This window comes from Ceratotherium simum, chromosome 5, assembly GCF_057802395.1.
Source record: "Ceratotherium simum simum isolate JZ-2026a chromosome 5, ASM5780239v1, whole genome shotgun sequence".
Taxonomy (NCBI): Eukaryota; Metazoa; Chordata; class Mammalia; order Perissodactyla; family Rhinocerotidae; genus Ceratotherium; species Ceratotherium simum.
The window spans coordinates 83,628,739-83,647,672 of NC_141904.1; the positions used below are offsets into that span (position 1 = coordinate 83,628,739).

General features: G+C 53.9%; 2 protein-coding genes across 4 annotated transcripts; one reads left to right on the forward strand and one right to left on the reverse strand.

Annotated features, from left to right (window-relative positions):
- The first annotated feature begins 4 nt into the window (after nt 1–4).
- CRELD1 (CRELD disulfide isomerase 1) lies at nt 5–8,558 on the forward strand. 3 transcript variants are annotated; one of them, XM_087431482.1, is made up of 11 exons: nt 5–105; nt 597–789; nt 1,027–1,109; nt 3,580–3,690; nt 4,000–4,091; nt 5,094–5,270; nt 5,354–5,449; nt 6,391–6,474; nt 6,654–6,749; nt 6,977–7,111; nt 7,927–8,558. In XM_087431482.1, the coding sequence occupies exons 2-11, from the start codon at nt 616–618 to the stop codon at nt 8,139–8,141; spliced, it is 1,263 nt and encodes a 420-aa protein (XP_087287608.1). In that variant the 5' UTR covers nt 5–105; nt 597–615; the 3' UTR covers nt 8,142–8,558. The 3 variants fall into 3 exon arrangements, with proteins under 3 accessions (XP_087287608.1, XP_014653107.1, XP_004443446.2); XM_014797621.2 differs by having other exon boundaries at nt 35–160; XM_004443389.3 differs by having other exon boundaries at nt 49–789.
- On the reverse strand, nt 5,863–17,018 carry PRRT3 (proline rich transmembrane protein 3). Its single transcript, XM_087431460.1, is given in 7 exon segments — nt 5,863–10,131; nt 10,133–10,332; nt 10,335–11,225; nt 11,812–11,967; nt 12,172–13,249; nt 16,153–16,175; nt 16,178–17,018. Coding segments are annotated over 7 exon segments (3,045 nt in total). The 5' UTR covers nt 16,221–17,018; the 3' UTR covers nt 5,863–9,477.
- Nucleotides 17,019–18,934: the final 1,916 nt, after the last annotated feature.

Below are 18,934 nucleotides of genomic sequence, written 5' to 3' on the forward strand. Positions count from 1 at the left end.
CCCCCTGGACTGCGGAGCTGGGGGAGGTTGCACGTCTTACGCAGGCGGCGGCAGCAGCGGCGCGGCGGCGTTGGGGAGACTGAGCACTTGGCGCCCGCGGGCCGGGTTCGTCGTCTCTTTCTCCGTCGCGGCCTCGGCGGACCCGGATCTTCCCCTGCAGGCTCGTGGGATACGCCTTTGCCGCGTGCAGGCCCCGAACCTGACCCCTTCTCTTCATATCCGGATCCGGGCTCCTCCCCCCAAGACCGCCCCTGCGGCCTCTTCTCCCCAATACTTGGAGTCTGACCCATCCTCCCTAATTCCGCTAATCAGACCCCTAATAACCTATATTCAGACCCTGAAACAGTAAGCTGACCACTGTCACCTGGCAGAGGATCTGGGCCACCTCCACGGTGACGAGGATACATTATTCCCGTCCTGGCATTGCAGAATAGGCTGCCTTCCGACCATCACCCCTCCCCCAGCCGTGCCCCAGTCTAGCCTCCTTTTCTAATAATACAGATCTGGGCTCCCAGACCCGCCGCACCTCAGAACCGATCCTTTTCTTTCTCGCCTGGCTCCTCCAGCGAAACCCACCGCATGCCCTCTATCTACAGGTCTCCAGCCTGGGAAAAGATGGCCCCGTGGCCCCAGAGGGGCCTGGTCCCACCTCTGCTCTGGGGCCTGAGCGTCTTCCTCAGCCTCCCAGGCCCCGTCTGGCTCCAGCCGTCTCCGCCTCCCCAGTCTTCTTCCCCCACTGAACCCCATCCGTGTCATACCTGCCGGGGACTAGTCGACAGCTTCAACAAGGTGGGTGCACCAGCAGCCTCGTGGGAGGGGGCCCAGCTGCTATAGCACAGGGGTTGAGAATGGAGAGCTCTGGAGTGCAAATCTGCATGGACTCAAGTCTCAACCTGGTTACTTACTAGTTGTATGGCCTTGATCAGATTGCCTCTCTGTGCCTCAGTTTCCTGGCCGGTGAAATACTGAAGTGCTAGAACATGCCAGGCACTGTGCTTAGCTATTACTAATTTTCTTCATTTCCAGGGCCTGGAGAGAACCATCCGGGACAACTTTGGAGGTGGAAACACTGCCTGGGAGGAAGAAAAGTTGTCCAAATACAAAGACAGGTAAGGGGTTGGTGGGGTGGGTTTGTATACCTCACTTCCCAATCTCTGGTTTGCTGGTGGGGGCCTAGAAACTCTTGGGGAGCACTTATTCAACAAATACCACTGGATATTTATAGTACAGCAGTAAATAAGGCAAACAAAATCTCATGTTCAAGGAGCTTACTTTCTAGTAGAAGAGACAGACAGTGAATAAGTAGATAAATAATGCCCTATCAAGTGAAGAACAATAAAGCAGGGAGGACTACAGAATGGTGGGAGGCCTGGTGTTCAAGGTGTGACATTTGAACAGAGACCTGAAGTGAAGAAGCAAGCTATGTCACAGTCAGGGAGGGGATTTGGACAGAGTGGGACTGAGCTCTGTGTATTTGAGAAGTGGCTGTGTTTGGAGTGAGCAGAAGGAAGAGTGGTAGAAGGTGAAGGCAGAGGGCCTTGAAGGCCACAGAAAGGAGTTGCGATTTCATTCTGAGTGTAGTGGGAAGCCATTGGAAGGTTTGGAGCAGAGAAGTGATGTGGTCTTATTTATACCTTTAAAAGGTCACTGCTGTGTAGCAAATGGACTACAGGGGCCCAGGGTGGAGGAAGCAGGGAGACCAGTCAGGAGGCTAGTGTGTAGTCTAGGCATGAAGGCAGCCTGAGCTAGTGTGGTATCTAGTGGTGCACATGGTGAGAAGGGGTCAAATTCTGGGTATATTTTGCAGATAGACTCATAGGACTTGATGATGCATTCATTATGGGGTATGAGAGAAAACTAATAAAAGAAGCTTACTAGGTTCTGGGCCTGAGCAACTGGGTGAATGAATAGTGGGGCTGTTTTCTGAGATGGGTAGAACTGAGGAAGGAAGGAGAAGGTTTAGGGGAGGAGTGGAATCAGGCATTCTCTTTGAATATGTTGGGCCATTAAACAGCCAAGTTGAGTTAGATTTAGGAGAGAAGTAGGAACTGGAAACATGAGTTTGGGAGTCATCAGCATATAGTCAGTAGATAAGGCCTTGGGACAGATGAGATTATATAGGGAGAGTCTTGAGAGAGGAGAGAGGCCCAAGCCCCAGGCTCTCTACCTTTTCAAAGTCAAATTGAGAAGAAGGAATCAGCAAAGACTTGGAGTTAGACAGACCTAGAATGACCCTTTATACCCTAAGGAAGTTCACTTAACCTCTCTGTGCCTCAGTTTGCTCACTGGAAAATGAGGACATTAATACCTGCTTTGCCTGTTTCATAGGATTGTGGTAAGGATTAAACTGTGATGCCCATTAGAAATAAAAGGTTTTGTTATTAGGTAACATTGGTCATTTTCCCTTCCATCAGTGGGCCTCAGTTTCCTCATTTGGGAATGAGGGCCCTAAGGGCACTTCCACCTCTATAATGGCTCCTGTTTTGTTTCTTGTTTTTTTTTTAAATCACTTCTTCCTATATGCCAGACACTGTGCCATACCTTTAAATCCATAATACATTATATGTATATATTAAAAAAATTTTTTTTGTGGTAGAATACACATAACAGAAACTTTACCATTAGAGACATTTAGTACATTCACAATGTTCTGCAACCATTACCACTATCTAGTTTCCAGAACATTTTCATTAACCCAAAAGAAACTCCATACCCATTAAGCAGTCACTCCCCAATCTCCCCTTCCCCCAGCCTCTGGCAACCACTAATCTGCTTTCTATCTCTATGGATTTTCTGATTCCATTGGAATCATACAATATGTGGCCTTTTGTGTCTAGCTTCTTTCACTTAGCATAATGTTTTCAAGGTTCATTCATATTGTAGTGTATATCTGTATTTCATTCCTTTTTAAGGCCTAATAGCATTCGGTTGTATGGACATACCACATTTTGTTTATCCATTCATCACTTAATGGACATCTGAGTTGTTTCTACCTTTGGGCTATTGTGTATAGTATTGCTATGAACATTTGTGTACAAGTTTTTGTTTGAACACCTGTTTTCCATTCTTTTGGGTATATACCCAGGAGTGGAATTATTGAGTCATATGGTGATCCCATGTTTAACTTATTGAGAGCTGCCAAACTGTTTTCCACAGTGGCTGCACCATTTTCATTCCCACCTGCAATGTAGGAGGCTTCCAATTTCTCCACATCCTCACCAACACTTGTTATATGAAATATTTTTCATCATATCTACACAGCCAAGGGTATTATATTCCATTGTGCAGATGCAGGAACTGAAGTATTCTACAACAAACCTGGAGGCAAAGTATTGTCTCTATTTTACAGGTTAGAAAACAGAGGTTCAACGGAGGTTAAGAGACTTCCCCAAAGTAACACAACTATTGTCGAACTCCTCATTTGAGAGGTCTGACTCTCAAAACTAGTACCCCTTCATTATGCCCTATGGCCTTTCCTTTGACATTGTCTTGGCACCAGGAGGGGTGGGAGAGGAGACCTTAAGGAAGGTGGTGGGTGGAGTGGGGCATGTTCCCACCACCCCCACCCTGTCTGGTCAGTGAGACCCGCCTGGTAGAGGTGCTTGAGAGTGTGTGCAGCAAGTCGGATTTCGAGTGCCATCGCCTGCTGGAGCTGAGTGAGGAGCTGGTGGAGAGCTGGTGGTTTCACAAGTGAGTGGTGGGGGCCCCAGGGAGGGGCCACGGCAGGGCCTGGTGCTAAAGCAGGGGGTTGCATGCTAGGGGCTGTGTCCTGGTTTGGCTCCTTCTCCCAAACCCGGATCTGCTAAGGACTGGCTGGGGGACCCAAGCTCTCACTCTGAGCTTGTTTACCCTTCTGCCAAATGGGGAAAGGGCGTTGGTCAAGTGGCCTATGGGTCTTATGCCCAAGATGGGTTGTATCCCAGATTCTGTGGGAGGTTGAGGTGGGCAGCACCTCTGACGCTGTCTCAGCCCCACTCACTGTCACTTGCCCCGCCTCAGGCAACAGGAAGCCCCAGACCTCTTCCAGTGGCTCTGCTCAGATTCCCTGAAACTCTGCTGCCCCTCAGGCACCTTCGGGCCCTCCTGCCTTCGTAAGTTTTTCAAGTTCCTCTTAGGGGATGAGAGAGGACAGATGAGGCCAGGGATGCAGTCCTGGCTCTGCGCCTAGCTGGCTGTGTGAGGTCAGGCTGCTCAGATAACTTCTCTGGACCTCAGTTCTCGTCTGCTCACAGGCGAGATGAGCAAATCAGTGGGGAAAGGCTCTGAGAAAAGGTATGGGGCTAGACTGAGTCAGATGTGGTGGTGGTTTTATCATTTACTTGGGAAATGACCCCCTCATTTCCCATGCCTGAATAGACCAGGCCCCATCCCCTGGACTAAGGTGACCTTCCTAGGGATGGGCAGGTGCTGCCTGGAAGGCCCCATTGTCACCACCTTTTTCTGCATACAGTCCTGAGGCAGGAACTGGACTTACTACCAGCCCTTTTTAACTACTTTTTGTGTGTGTGTGTGTGTGTGTGTGTGTGAGGAGGATCAGCCCTGAGCTAACATCCATGCCAATCCTCCTCTTTTTGCTGAGGAAGACTGGCCCTGAGCTAACATCTATTGCCAATCATCCTCCATTTTTTCCCTTTTTCTCCCCAAAGCCCCAGTGATAGTCGTATGTTATAGTTGCACATCCTTCTAGTTGCTGTATGTGGGATGCTGCCTCAGCATAGCCTGATAAGTGGTGCGTCGGTGCGCGCCCAGGGTCCGAACCCGGGCCGCCAGTAGCAGAGCGCCCGCACTTAACTGCTAAGCCACAGGGCTGGCCCCACTACCAGCCCTTTTTAGAAAAATCTCTCCGGAAGCTGCAGATAAACAATTAGTGACAAAGATGGTCAATTCTGTCTTTATAAAAGAAAAGATTTAGAAATAACCTAACTGTTCCACAGTGGGGATTGGTTAAGTAAATTTCATATAGTTTTATGGCAAAATATTATGTTGCCATTAAAATTGTTTCCTCTCCAAAAATGTTTTAACGACATGGGGAAAATATTCTTTCTATAGAAGATTGTATCTACACTCTCACCCGGTTTGATGTCTGCCCACAGCCTGTCCTGGGGGCGCAGAGAGGCCCTGCGGTGGCTACGGGCAGTGTGAAGGGGAAGGGACTCGAGGGGGCAGCGGGCATTGTGACTGCCAGGCTGGCTACGGGGGAGAGGCCTGTGGCCAGTGCGGCCTCGGCTACTTTGAGGTGGAGCGCAACGCCAGCCATCTGGTATGTTCGGGTAGGTAGCCAAGGGGCGCAGTGCTGGGCAGGGGAGATGGGGTGCCTGCCTGCCCATCCTCATACTTCCCCCATTCCACTCAGCTTGTTTTGGCCCCTGTGCCCGCTGCTCAGGACCTGAGGAATCAAACTGTTTACAGTGCAAAAATGGCTGGGCCCTGCATCACCTCAAGTGTGTAGGTGAGTGGGGCCCTGCCCTAGGTCTGGGGAGGTGGGCAGGGGCCTGGGCTTGGTCCCCCATCAACACATGCATCTCTGGGCTACACCAACACAGTCCCCATCTTCATGGAGATCTCAACCTAGTTGGGAAGGCAGAAAAGTAGCCAAGCACTTACAGTATAGACTGATCTTTGTACAGTGAGAGATGTTCCTGATCCAGCTCTGTGGTGGGCAATCGGGACAGGCTTCTTGGAGGAGGTGTCACTTAGTCCAAGCCTTGAAAATAGAGGAAGGGTTAGCCAGGAGAATTAGGATACTCAACTTGGGGTCAGGAAACCTGGGTTTGAGACTTGCTTTGGGCCCTGCCTAGCTATTTATATAGATCAAGGTAAAGGCTAAGCTGCTGTAACAAAAAGATCTCCAGAGACTGTGGCTTAAAGAATAGAGAGGTTTATTTTTATCTCACATCACAGTCTCAAAGTGTGGTCCCAGCTAGCAGGGAAGCTCTGCTTGTCACAGTCATTCAAGGACCCAGATTCCTTCTATCTTCCTGTGCAGTCATCTCCTTGGGTGTCATCTTCGTGGTTGAGGCTGGGTCCCAGGCACCTCCATCTTCCATGGCCTGGCACTCAGGAAGTGAGAAAGGGAAGAAGTGCGTGGAAGAGTCCAAGTCCATTGTTTTAAGGCCAAGCTAAAAGTGGAGCACATCACCTCTGTTTACATCCTCTTGGCCCGAACTCAGTCACAAGGCCACACTTAGCTGCAAGGCAGATTGGAGAAGGTAGTCTGTAGCTGAGCAGCCCAGAGACTGCTGCACCTCTCCCTCTCTCTGGGGGTGGACAGCCTGCAGTTTAGGCGACGCCCTGTGAACCTGGGCAAGTCCATTCCCCAACAGCTCTAGCCTCAGCTTCCCTGTTAGTGAGCCAGGGACTGAAATCCCCACCCTGCTGGCCTCTCTGCAGACATCGATGAGTGTGGCACAGAGCGAGCCAGCTGTGGAGCTGACCAGTTCTGCGTGAACACGGAGGGCTCCTACGAATGCCGAGGTGAGTCCCCTCCTGCAGAAGAGGGGATGTGGGGAGGGTGGGAGGAGCTGCTCCACGCCTGCCCCCCCAACCCCCGACTTCTGCCTTCCCAGGCACCAGAACCTGCCAGGCAGCTTCTGGAGCAGGGCTTCTCTCCGGGCCTAGGGACAGCTCTCACCCTCGTCTCCTCTCTTCTCCAGATTGTGCCAAGGCCTGTCTGGGCTGCATGGGTGCAGGGCCCGGCCGCTGTAAGAAGTGTAGCCCTGGCTACCAGCAGGTGGGCTCCAAGTGTCTCGGTGAGTCCCCTGCCACTGGGGCACAGGTCACCTTGGAGTGCCTTACCCACCACAAACTGAGAGGGGCTGGAATCTGGACAGGGCGGAGGAAGGGAGGAAGGGCGGAAGGGCAGAAGGTTGCCTGGGCAAGGGCAGAGGGGAGTGTCAGGATGTGAGCGAGGTGGAGTCAGGGGTGCTACAGGTGCTGCCCTGGCAGTCAGGGCTCTGACCCCCCTCGCTCCCTCAAGATGTGGATGAGTGTGAGCCCGAGGTGTGTCCGGGAGAGAACCAGCAGTGTGAGAACACCGAGGGCAGTTACCGCTGCATCTGTGCCCAGGGCTACAAACAGATTGAGAGCGTCTGTGTGAAGGAACAGATCCCAGGTGAGCCCCATCCTGGCCCCCAGAACCCTGGAGAAGGGAGGTGCTCATCCAGGGGGAGGGCAGGTAAGCGCCTTCTGCAGGGAGCTACAGGCCCTGCCTCACCCCCACCACCACCAGCACCCATGAGGCTGCACTGAGACACACACCCCACATCTGATCTCCAGGCTGGCTTTTGGTGGCATCACACCTCCCGGGGTAGAAAGAAAATCAGACTTGGTGTCAAATCACTCTACCCCACGAAGCCTCTTTCCTTATCTGTCCAATGGGACCAGTCCTTGCCCTGGGCCGCTGAGAGCTGTTGTAAGCCATGGGTGTGGAGAGACGAAGGATACTCACAATGATGACAAGAGTGACCACCTCCACAGCTCTTACCGTGTGTCAGACACTGTTCCAAGCATGTTGCATATATTAACTTATTTCACCCTAAAACAAATCCAGGGCTGTAAGTACTGTTGTCATCCCCATTTTACATGGTGGAAGCCAGGATGGAGAGAGATGAAGCACCTTGCCCAGGGCCACATGGCAAGCAGGTGGCAGAGGTGGGAGTCAAATCCAGGCAGTCTGGCTCTGGAGCTAGTCCACATAACACACTCTGTCCCAACTTGCCCACCTCGTGGCCTGGGGCAAACCTCTTCACCTCTCTGAGCCTCAGTTTCCCATTTAGTGAGACAGGGACAAGTGCCCCCTCACAGTTGTTCTCAGCAGTAAATGACATCGTGTGCTGGCGCGCCGGGCAGGCATGTGGCAGGGATGATCAGGTGTGCGGGAGGCTCCAGGAGCAGTGGGGAGTGACAGGTGCTTCCCTTGTTCCTCAGAGTCGGCAGGCTTCTTCTCGGAGATGACAGAGGACGAGCTGGTGGTGCTGCAGCAGATGTTCTTTGGGGTCATCATCTGTGCGCTGGCCACACTGGCCGCGAAGGGCGACTTGGTCTTCACTGCCATCTTCATCGGGGCTGTGGCGGCCATGACTGGCTACTGGTTGTCAGAGCGCAGTGACCGTGTGCTGGAGGGCTTCATCAAGGGCAGATAATCCTGCCACACCCAGGCTGCCCCCGAGATGGGGCCTCTCTCTTGCCTGCACACTTGGGATAGCTTGCTTTATTGTTGAGAGAGGGGTAAGCACCCCCACCCACCTTCCGGAGCAGCCCAGGCACCAGGCCTGGGCAGGTGAGGCCCCTGGGGTGAGAAAGGAGCCCTAAAGGTGGATGCCATGAGATCTAGGCCTGGGGGCACTGGGCAGGCTTCACAATGTGTGTGAATTTTTAAAAAGAAAGGTGTCTTTTCTTCGGCCCCTGCCCAGGATGAGGGGGTCCCTGCAGGGGTGGGCCCATTACAGCCCCCTCCTGCCAGCTGCATGCTGCCAGCTCCTATTCTGTACTCACCCCCACCCCTCAGCCACTGATTTATTTATTCATCTCAGGAAATAAAGGTCTTGGAAAATGGAGAAGCTTCAGTCTTAGTAGCTGCTCTCCAACCCCCATGGGTCAGCCTAAGCTCCTGAGAGCCTCCGCCTTGGGGAAGTTTTCTGAAACCCTGGGAAATTGAGTGCTACCCTGATGGAGGAGCAGTAGAAGGAGGGCAGAGGAGAGGCTTGGCCCTGAAGCAGTGTTAGGAGAAGGGGGATGGAGGAACCAGGCTTAGGAGTGGAACTTTCTGGATTCTGTACCAGCTATCATTTGCCAAAGGACCCTGGACGAATGACTTCCGTCTCTGAACTTCACTCTTCTCATCTATAAAATGGGCACAATCATGCTTCCCACTCAGGCTTAATATGAGAACTAAGTAAGGTGATGAATGTGAAGAGCTGAAAACTGCACAACATTTAGATGTTCCATAAAAGATTGGAAGCCATTATTTCTAAAGCCACCAAGGGTCGAGTGCCCTTTCCTTTGGAAGTCCTGCCCTCCCCAACATACACAGGACTTGGAGTTACTGGGGGCGGGGCCTCCTACCTCTCAGCTGAACAGGATCCTGGGGTGGCCAGAGGCAGGCAGGAGCGGAGTCCTACAGGTTCATTTCTTTGGCACAAAGAGGACAGTCAGACTGGACATGTGAGACTTCTCTCTCCACGGAGAGTCTAGAAGGGTGTTTGGGGCACTAACCTCATTCCCCGTACCCAAATCTGTGCACGTCCACCCTGTATTCCGTGTAAGTCACGGCCTCTGTGCAAAATACCCGCTGAAAAAAGTAGATATTTTAAAAAACAAAAAATGGAGAGGAGGTTCATGCCCAGCGGTGTCCGGGGGCTGCAGTCAGGCAGAAGCCCGGGAATGCCAGTTTTTCAAGGTCCCAGTCGGCCATGCCCTACGAACATAGTGGGCGGGGGTGGGGGTGGGGCGGGGCCTTGGTCCTGCGTCCCAGACCCCTCAGAGCTCGATGGTGTCACTGGAGGCGCTGCGGGAGTCCCCGGGCTTGCAGCGTGGCTGGGCCTCACTCTGGGGTTCCCCGGCCCCAGCAGGAGCAGGGACGGTGGCAGGCAGTAGCTGCACTGTGCTGGGCAGTTGATCTAGGGGCAGACTGTCCACCGACGACAGCCCATGGCGCCATGGGTTCCAGCTGATCTTGAGCGAGCCCCGGGAGAAGCTGTCCGCTGAGCTACCGGAGGCCGCCGCGTCAGGCTCGTCTACCACGTGTGGTGGGACCGGCCCGCGCACGCGCACGTCGCTGAGCGACCGGCAGCGGCCGCGGAGGAGCGAAGAGCCCGCGCCGTCGACCTCGGCGTCGGGGTGGCTGCCCCGGCGCGGCCGCAGCACGCTCCCGGGCGGCGGGGAGACCAGGCCGCGCAGGCCGCAGCGCCGGAAGACGCTGTCTCGCACCAGGTGCTCTCGGAAGAGCGCGGCGTCGATGCTGCGGCTCAGGTTGATGGGTGACGGCGGCCGCAGGTCCAGCTCGCTCATCGATGGCGCCGGCCCCACGCTGCTGCGGGACAGTCGCGGGCCACCCTGGGGCCCATGGCCCAGCGACGCAGCCGAGCCCCAGGCGTCTGAATTGGGCGTGGCAGGCGGCCCACCTTCCGCTGGAGTTGCGGATGAGGCTCCTGCTGATGTCCAAGCTACCTGGGCCGACGCCGCTGGGCCCCGCATAGCAGTTGTTGGGCCGCTCCGGCACCTCGCTCTTGCCCGAGGGCGCGGGGCACGCCAGGCGCAGCAGCTTAGCCCAGCAAGCGTGCTCTGTGGGCGGCCTGGGCCGTGCGGGCGCCACGGCGGCCAGCGCCATGGCGGCGCCCATGTCAGCTCCAGCAGGCGCAGCCAAAAGTGGACACCCCACCAGGCCCACGAAGCGGCCCACCCGGCCTGGGCCCGGTACAGCCACAGCGCCGCCAGCTGCAAGCCGCTGGCCAGCAGCCCCAGCGCACCCGCCACGGCCAGCAGCCGCGGGCCCGGGCTCGTATCCCAGCCCCGCGGCCCGTCCAGCAGGCGGCGACGGCACAGGCAGAGTGTGCCCAGAGCCACCACCGCGCCCCAGGCGCACGATAAGCCCTGGGCCAGGAGATTGAGTGCAGGCCTGGCGGACAGCAGGTCTGCAGTGAGCAACCCCACACCGTGCGCCAACGCCAACGCTCCCAGCAGGAGCGGGTTCTGCAGCTGCTGTGGCAGCCCGGCGCCCAGGCCGAGCAGGGTCAGGGCAGCGAGCGCAGTGAGCAGCAAGGGGAAGGGCAGGTTGTAGAGCACCAGGCTGGCGCGTAAGCCCAGCCGCGCCTGTGAGCCGTAGGGGTCAGCCAGCATGTAGGCGGATCGCAGCGCCGACGCTAGGAGCACCAGCACTGCAGCCACCAGTGCTAGCCGGGACCCCGCAGGGGCGGCTGCCAGCGAGGCCAGCGCCAACGAGGCGGGCAGGAGGAAGAGCACCCCCACCCCATAGACGTGCAGCTCCCAGGAAAAGCTCAGCACCCGCCGCAGGGGACCCCAGCGCAGGGGGGGTGCGGTGGCGTTGGCCGGGGGGCTGGAGGCTGGGGCTGATGCCATGGAGCTGGCTGAGGGCTCCGGAGGGGGTAGCTGGCCCAGGGCACGCTGCGTGGTGACCCGAATGAGGCCCCGGCGTGACGTCGAGGGGGCCTGGACTGGGGGTGCTGGGGGATGGCTTTGGGGGCGCCCCGACCACTCCTCGGCTTCATCTGCAATAATAACAATATTAAAATCGCCCTTTGAAAAGTGTTTCTGATTTTCCATCAATCTCTAGTGTAGTGGGCCAGGTGTTTAACTTTCCCAAGCACATTGTAAAACAGGGATGGTAACAGCTCCTACCTCACTGGGCTGGGGTGAGGATTAAATGTTTAGCAGAGCTCCCAACACCCAGTAAGTGTTAAATGGATGTGAGCTATCATTTTTATTAATAATATACCGGCAGTTCTCAACACGGGCTGCGTATCAGAATCACCTGGAGACCAGCTGAATCAGAACTCCTTGGGATGGGGCCTGGGCACTGGGATTTTTTAAAAGCTCCTCCAGTGATTTGCAGAAGTTGGAGAATCACTGCACTAAACATCCCCATGTTACACTGAAGACTATTCCAGCCCCCAAAGGGCAAATGACTTCTCCTAGAGTACCCAGTGAGTGTTTATTATCCTAAGTGGTTTCAAGGAGATCCTGGCCAATTCCTTTAAGAGAGTGTTTGTCCCTATTCACTGCCCCCCGCCCCCCACAGATAACCTCACACAGGTTCTTAGTTATTAGGCAGAGTACCCCCAGCCATGCCCTCACCTGGCTGCACAGCCCCCATAGGGCTCTCTGTTCGGTTTGTAGCTGGGCCAGGGTCCGAGGGGACAGGGATGAGGGACTTCGGGGGACCTGGGACCTCCACAGCTCCTCTCACCCGCTGTGGGGAGACGGGGTCTGCTCCGTTCGTTGCTGCTCTCGCTGAAATAATAAAAGCAGTCATCACGTTGCCTGACCACCCAGCGGTCTCCAAAGTCTCATCCCCCAGGAGGGTGGCACCATCACCCTCATTTGTCAGCATGAGGAAACCGGGACCCAGAGGGACCAGAGGGCACAGAGAAACTGGGGCATCCTGGAACGCCGCCTCCTCCCAGCCCTACTCAGCACTCTCACTTTGATACCCACCTGGCTTGGGCCGCCCATCAGAAGTCTCTGAGGCTGGGGGACCTGAGAGCTGGGGTCCTGGTGAGCCCATAACGTCAGGGAGGTCAGCCTGCTTGGGTGAGGGACTTGAAAAACTGACTTCCCAGGTGTCCCCACCTCCGGACTTCTCAGGGAGCTCCACTGGCAGCTCCTCAGGAGGAGGAAGGCTTCTGGCCGCTGCCAGGTCTGGCTGGGACCCAGGCTCCTGAGAGGACGCCGCCTCAACCGGGGATACTGAGCCAACATCAGGGGCTGCTGGATGCCGCTGGGCGAAGAGAGGACCTCGAGCTGCCTCCCGGAAGTCCTCCTCACCCCAAGCCTGTTCTTCCAGCGCCGGCTTCCTGACAGTGCCGGAGTGGGGCACAAGAGCGTGCGGAGGGCCCTGGTGCGCCGAGGGGGATGTCTCTGAGACCCTGGTCTTGGCTTTGGCCACCAGACCCTCATCTCCAGGGGGTTGCCTTCCCAGTTGGCCTCCAGGCTCCCCTGGAGAGGGAGGAACTGTGGCTACCCCAAGCTGGGGTCTGGGAGGCGTGGGGATGAAAGTGAGATGGGGGGGGCCCACTGGGGGCGGGGCTGGTGCTTCCTGCTCCATAGGCTCCTGTGAGTCAGGAGGTCCTGTCCAGCCCTGAGAACTTGGCCCTCGAGCCATCTGGAAGTCATCAGTTACCGGGATTCCTTCTCTCTGAGCCCCCCTGGCCGCTTTAGGTCCATGCAGGGCTGGGCCCAGGGGAGAGTCTGCCGGCCTCTCGGGTGCCTCCTCAGCAGGGACCTGGGGGACACTGGAGTTCCAGGGGCTCTCACCTCTGGGCTTCTCCCAGAGGAAGGTGAAGGCCTGGGGCTCTGTGCCAACAGGACCCTTGGGGTGGGCTCCTGGGAGCAGGTGTGGTTCCGAGTCCTCAAGTGGTCTGGGAAGGCCCCGGCCCAGGGCAGGGCCAGCGCCCAGGGACGGCAGCAGCAACAGTGGCAGGAGGCCATGTAGAGGGCTCCATGGGCTGGGGGCCATGGTCCACTCGGATGCCTGAGCCCAGAGCCCTCAACTTCCAGTCCTCACCGGATGAGCCTACAAAAAGGAGAGGGGGTGACATGTGAGGGTTGGGGGCTCCCACGGCTGCCCAAAGGGGGCTGGTGGGAAAGAAAGAAGAGTGACACAAGCAGCTGCCCCTCCCCCACGCCTTCCTGCTCAACCTCTTCATGCTGCCCAGAGTGACCTTGTAAAACTGCATCTCTGGTCACGCCATTTGCCCTGCTTCAAAACCTCCAATGGCTCTCCACCGCCCTCGGGAGAGAATATAAGCTCCTCTCCTGCCTTTCCAAGACCACACCAGGCTGCTCGCCCATCCTTCAACACCCTCTGGACTGTCCGACGCCCCAGGCCTTTGCTCCTGCTGTTCCCTCAGCCTGGAATGCCCTCTCCCTTCTCCCTCACTTGCTGAAATCCTATTGTTGAAGGCCCAGCTCAAATATCAGAGAAGTGGAGAGGCAGAGGAACAGGCCACTGCCTTTGAGGAAGGACCCGGGTTTGAATCCCAGCTTCGCCATTTCCTGGGGGAATTACTTTACCTCTCTCTCTGCATCATGGTTTTCTCGCCAGTAAAATGGGTATAATGAGTACCCCACTCAAAGGGGCTCTTATAAGACCCTCATAACAAAACACATTATAGGCCAGGCCCATATTAAGGAGCTCAGTAAGCATTAGAGCCCTTTACTTTTCCCTTTGTCCAAAAAAGCTTTCTTTCCCACCAGCCTCCCTAACTAGTTCAACAGATAATTTGAGCACATACTGTGTGCCAGGCCCTGGGGAGAAAGCAGTGAACCAGACTGACAAGATTCCTGCCCTCACAGAGCTGGCATTCCAGGGGAGAGACAGACGGTGAATACTTTCAAATAAGGTGAGCTATGAAGAAAATAAAACAGGTTAGGACATAGATGGATGGGGACTGCTTTACACAGGGGTGCCAGGAAGGCCTCTCTCAGGTGGCATTTAAGCTAAACGCTGAACGAGGCAGCCACTGAAGACGTGGGGGAAAAGCATTTGGCAGAGGGCACAGAAAGTGCAAAGGCCCTGAAGCAGGAATGAGTGAGTTCAAGCAAGAAGAAGGCTAGCGTGGCTGGAGCACAGCAACTGAAGGAGGAGTGACAGAGGGAGACGAAATCAGGAAGAGGCCACAAGGGGCCTCGTAAACCACATAAGGCACCTGGATGTGATTCTCAGCATCACAGGAAGCCAATGGAGATGGTAAATATGGGAGTGACAAGGTCCGAGAAGTATTGTAAAAGGGGGAGAGAGTGCGGAAATCCAGGCAGGATATGACGGCGGCTCATTTAGGTTTAGATATTCTTTCCCTGACACCCCCTCACCCCTTGCCGTCACCCTGGACACCCAGTCTAATAATCTCCTGTCTCCATTCTGCCCCCCAGCCTGGGGCTTCTCAAGGGCTGCGTCTGCATCTTGCATTTCTTGTCTCCAGCCCCCCACATACGCCTGGCTCCAGGTGGATATTCCTGAAGGTTCTTCTTTCTGCGAGTCCCTAGCTGAGCCAGGGAGGCAGGAAGGGACCCTCGGCCAGGAGAAGGGGGACAGCGGCCGTGAGAGCGAGGCCTGTGTGTGTTTAGGGGCAGAAGCCTTGCTCCTTTCCCCTCCAGGAAGCATCCGTGCCCAAAGCTCCCTGCTCCTAACCCTTGGTGGCTCACGGACACCTTGAGAAGCCGATGAAAACTCCAGACAAAGGGGAGGGGGTGCGGGGATGGGTGAAATAGGTGCGGGAGATTAAGAGATACAAAATTCCAGCTATAAAATAAGTAAGTCTCGGGGATGCAATGGACAGCATAGGGAATATAGTCAATAATATTGTAATAACTTTGTATGGTGACAGATGGTTACTACACTTGTCACGGTGATTATTTCATAATGTATACAAATGTCGAATCACTATATCGTACACCTGAAACTCCTGTAATATTGTATGTCAACTATACTTCAATTAAAATAAACCTTTATGTGAAAAATGGTAAACAAACAAAACTCCAGGCTCTCTCCCCAGGAAAACGTGCAGGTTCACCAAAGCTTGTGGACAATTTCAGGGGGTTCAAAGACCCTTTAAACCCATCCCCGAAACTGAGTTAGACTCTGCCTTATAGCCTCGTGAGCTCATTTCTCAAACATTCACCGAGCCCCATGTTCTGCTCCTGGCCCAGGCTAGGTGCTGGGGACCTAAAGAGAAGCCTCAGTTCCAGTGTCGGGAGTGGTGCTGAGCTGAGGGGAGGCCTGAAAGGCCACTAACACGGGTACTGGTTAATAACAGTGCCCCTGCGTCCAGCTCTTACCCAGTTAGGCTCCTGTGCTAACCTTAGCTGCACATCCTCAATCTCATCCAAACCCCGCAACACAAGCAAGTGTTGGCATACCCATTTCATAGGGGAAGAAACCAAGGTTCAGAGAGGTTGAGCAACCCGCCCAAGGTCACACAGCCAGCACATGGCCATTCTAAGCACTGTGAAGCCCACAGTGGCTCATTTCGCACAGGAGGTCCAAAAAGCTTTGCAGAGGAGGAGACGGTTGAGTTGGGCCTTCAGTGATAAGCATATACCATCTGCTCACCACCCCCAATCCAAGAGATGTAGGCATCTGCGGACAAGGAGGGGGCTGCCCAGCCCTAGGTTCCGCTGCTGGAGAGAATTTTTTTTTTGGTGGGGTGTGGGGGGTATCTCCCTGCCCCAGGGCCTGCGGAGAGGCTGGCCTGGGGTCAGGGCGCAGGCCGCCGCAGGGCAGCCTCCAGGAGCTGGTCCATCTCGGGTTACCTCTCCTCCTCGGTCTCCTCTCCCCTGGCTCTGCGCCTTCCCGCAGTATCCCGGGTAGGGGTGGGCGCTGCTGGAGGCCCTGCTGCTCGCGCCCGAGAGGGGGGCTGCAGGCCATGCTCCCGGCCAGGACTCTGCCATCGCCCCCTCCCTCGGCCAGCTCCTCACCTGGGCGCCACGCCGGCAGCCCCGCGTTCACCTTGCGCGCGTCCCTGCAGCCGCTCTCCGCGCCGCATCCTCCGAGATGCTCAGACTTGGCTAACAGAGCCTGGCGCTGCCGATCGAGGAGCCCGCCCACAGGAGCGCCATCCCCGCTTAACCCTTTCCCCTTAGGGGTGGATTCTCCTCCCAGTCCTGACCTCCCCTCTCTCAGAAATTCTCAGGGCTAAGCGGGGAAGCGAGGTCACCTCCAAGGGACATGGAAATCCCTTCCGCAGCATCCTTGAAAATGGGGCAGCTAATCTCTGTTTGCATACCTCAGGGGACAGGGAGCTCACTTCCTTTATAGCTCTATACCTATTTCCTTATAGGGATACATACATATAAACCTATAGACAAATCCTGCCTACTTGATGTGTGTCCTTCAGATCTTGTTCGAGGCACAGTCACATATGCATTTTAAATAGAAATGAGATCATACTGTACATATTTTTCTGTAACTTGCCTTTTTTCTCTTCACTTTGCAATATATCCTGGCACATTTTCCATGTAAATTTCTACAGATCCATCTCATTTCTTGTATTCGCTGGTGAGAATTGCAGCATATGGCGCGCCTGTAATTTTTATTTATCCAGTCCTTGAGGTTGGACGCGTAGGTTGTTTCTAGCCTTTTGCTAGCAGGAATAAATGACGCAGGGACCATTCTTGCATAGACATCTTCGTGCACATGCACTGGTGTACCTGTCAGATGACTTCCTACGCGAGGCATGGTTAGATCTATGGGTCTGCACATTTTCGGGTCTGCTAGACACTGTCAAAACGCACCTGGGGGCCGGCCCTGTGGCTTGGTGGTTAAGTGCGCGCGCTGCGATGCTGGTGACCCGGGTTCGGATCCCGGGTGTGCATCGAGGCACCACTTCTCCGTCCATCCTGAGGCCGAGTCCCACATACAGCAACTAGAAGGATGTGCAGCTATGACATACAACTATCTACTGGGGCTTTGGGGGGAAAAAAATAAAATAAATAAAATCTTTAAAAAAAAAAAAAAAACGCACCTGGTTCCTCTTTGGACAGCTCCTGACGTACTAACTGTGCCCCTCTAGGTTCAGTACATTAAGAGAAATCCACACGAGGAATACACGTGGTCATCAAATATGATGTGGAAACTTTAATGGCATGGAGAAACTTCCAGGGTAGATTGTTCTTTATGTAAATTTCAGTCATTCAAATTATAAAAATAATATATGCTAACTATCCCACTTTGAGCAACACAGAAATGTTCAAATAACACATTAACTGTCTTACCCTCGGCCTCTCCAACTCTGGCCCCCAGATGGACCCACTGTTAACACCATACTGTTTCCTTGCTTATAAAAACACATACGTGCATGCGTTTCTTTTTAGAAAAATGGGATCATACTATGCATATTATTCTATAACTTTGTTTTGCCTTAAGTGATAGACGTTGGAAACATTTTGAAGGCAATACATATCCACTCCACCCTTTTCTTTCAACTAGCTGCATGCTACTGCATGGTGTGGACGCACTGTCATTCACTCAAACATTCCCAATATCTCCTACTGATGGGCACTCAGGTGATTTACAGCTTTTTTTTCCTACTAGAAACAATACTGCAATAAACATCCTTACATGCCAATACACGCATCTTTACCTGCCGATACTCTTGATTCTCTCAGACAGTTATTGGTTTGATCTCATTTTTGTTATCTCTCTGCCTGCCTATCTATCTATCCTATCTCTAAATATTGGAGGGTAAATAGTGGTTGTATGATTTTTTATCTAATTTTGCTTTTCCGTTTACCAATATTCTACACAACCGTGTATTTCTTTTGTGATCAGAGATAAGAACAATAAATGAACTTTTTGAATAAATTTATTCAAAAAAGAAAGAAACTTCTTCCTAGAGTTGAGCTGAAATCCCTCTCCCAGTGTTTTCTGGCTCTCACAGAAAGGCAACACTCAGCCCTCAGTCGTGTCTGACATGTTGCAGTTTGAAGAGTGTTCGGTCCTGAGTAGCTGGTAAATGGTGGAGTCTGAATCCAGCTTTTCCGACTCTGGGAGAGAGTTCGGGCTTTTCCCATTTCCCCATATCGTCTGACCAGCTCTACTGTTTTCCTTGTGAGAATCTCTTCTGAATTGTACATCTCTCATTTCTCTAGAATCTTCTCCCTCCAGGCCAAAAACTCCCAGATCTTTCAGCCTTTCCTCAAAGGACAGGATTCTGGGCTCTCACCATTGTGACATCTCTTCTCTATTTGTTTCTTACCAGGTCAACAATGTCCCCTTTAAAGTATGACTCTTGGAACTGAACCCAGTTGGGAATAAAGCTGAACTTTCACCTCCCCTTCCCTAGATTCTACTCCTCCATTAATATGGCCTCACGCTGAATTAATGTTTCCAGCAGCCACTTCACTTTGTTGCCCAAAATTGATCTACTAGGTCTTCCCCATCGCTTTGTGAGCAGTTGGTTTCTGGACCTTCAATGTAGAAGTCTACATTTGTTTGTTGTTTATTTTATCTCGTTAGATCTAGCCAGTTCTGATCTTGTGGGAAGTTATCTGGATCTTGGTTCTATGTATAATAGATAATTGGCATTTGGGGGTATTGTCCAAGATCCACGTCTCTTCCTGACAGCATCCTAATTTCCCTTGAGGGACCTACGTCTTTTCCCCCGTGGGCAGTCTTGGTGGGAGGGCAATTCTAGGGGCCTACTACAGAAGATGAGGGGTCCAGATTCCTCCTCTCATTGTCTCCTGTGAACTTTCTGGT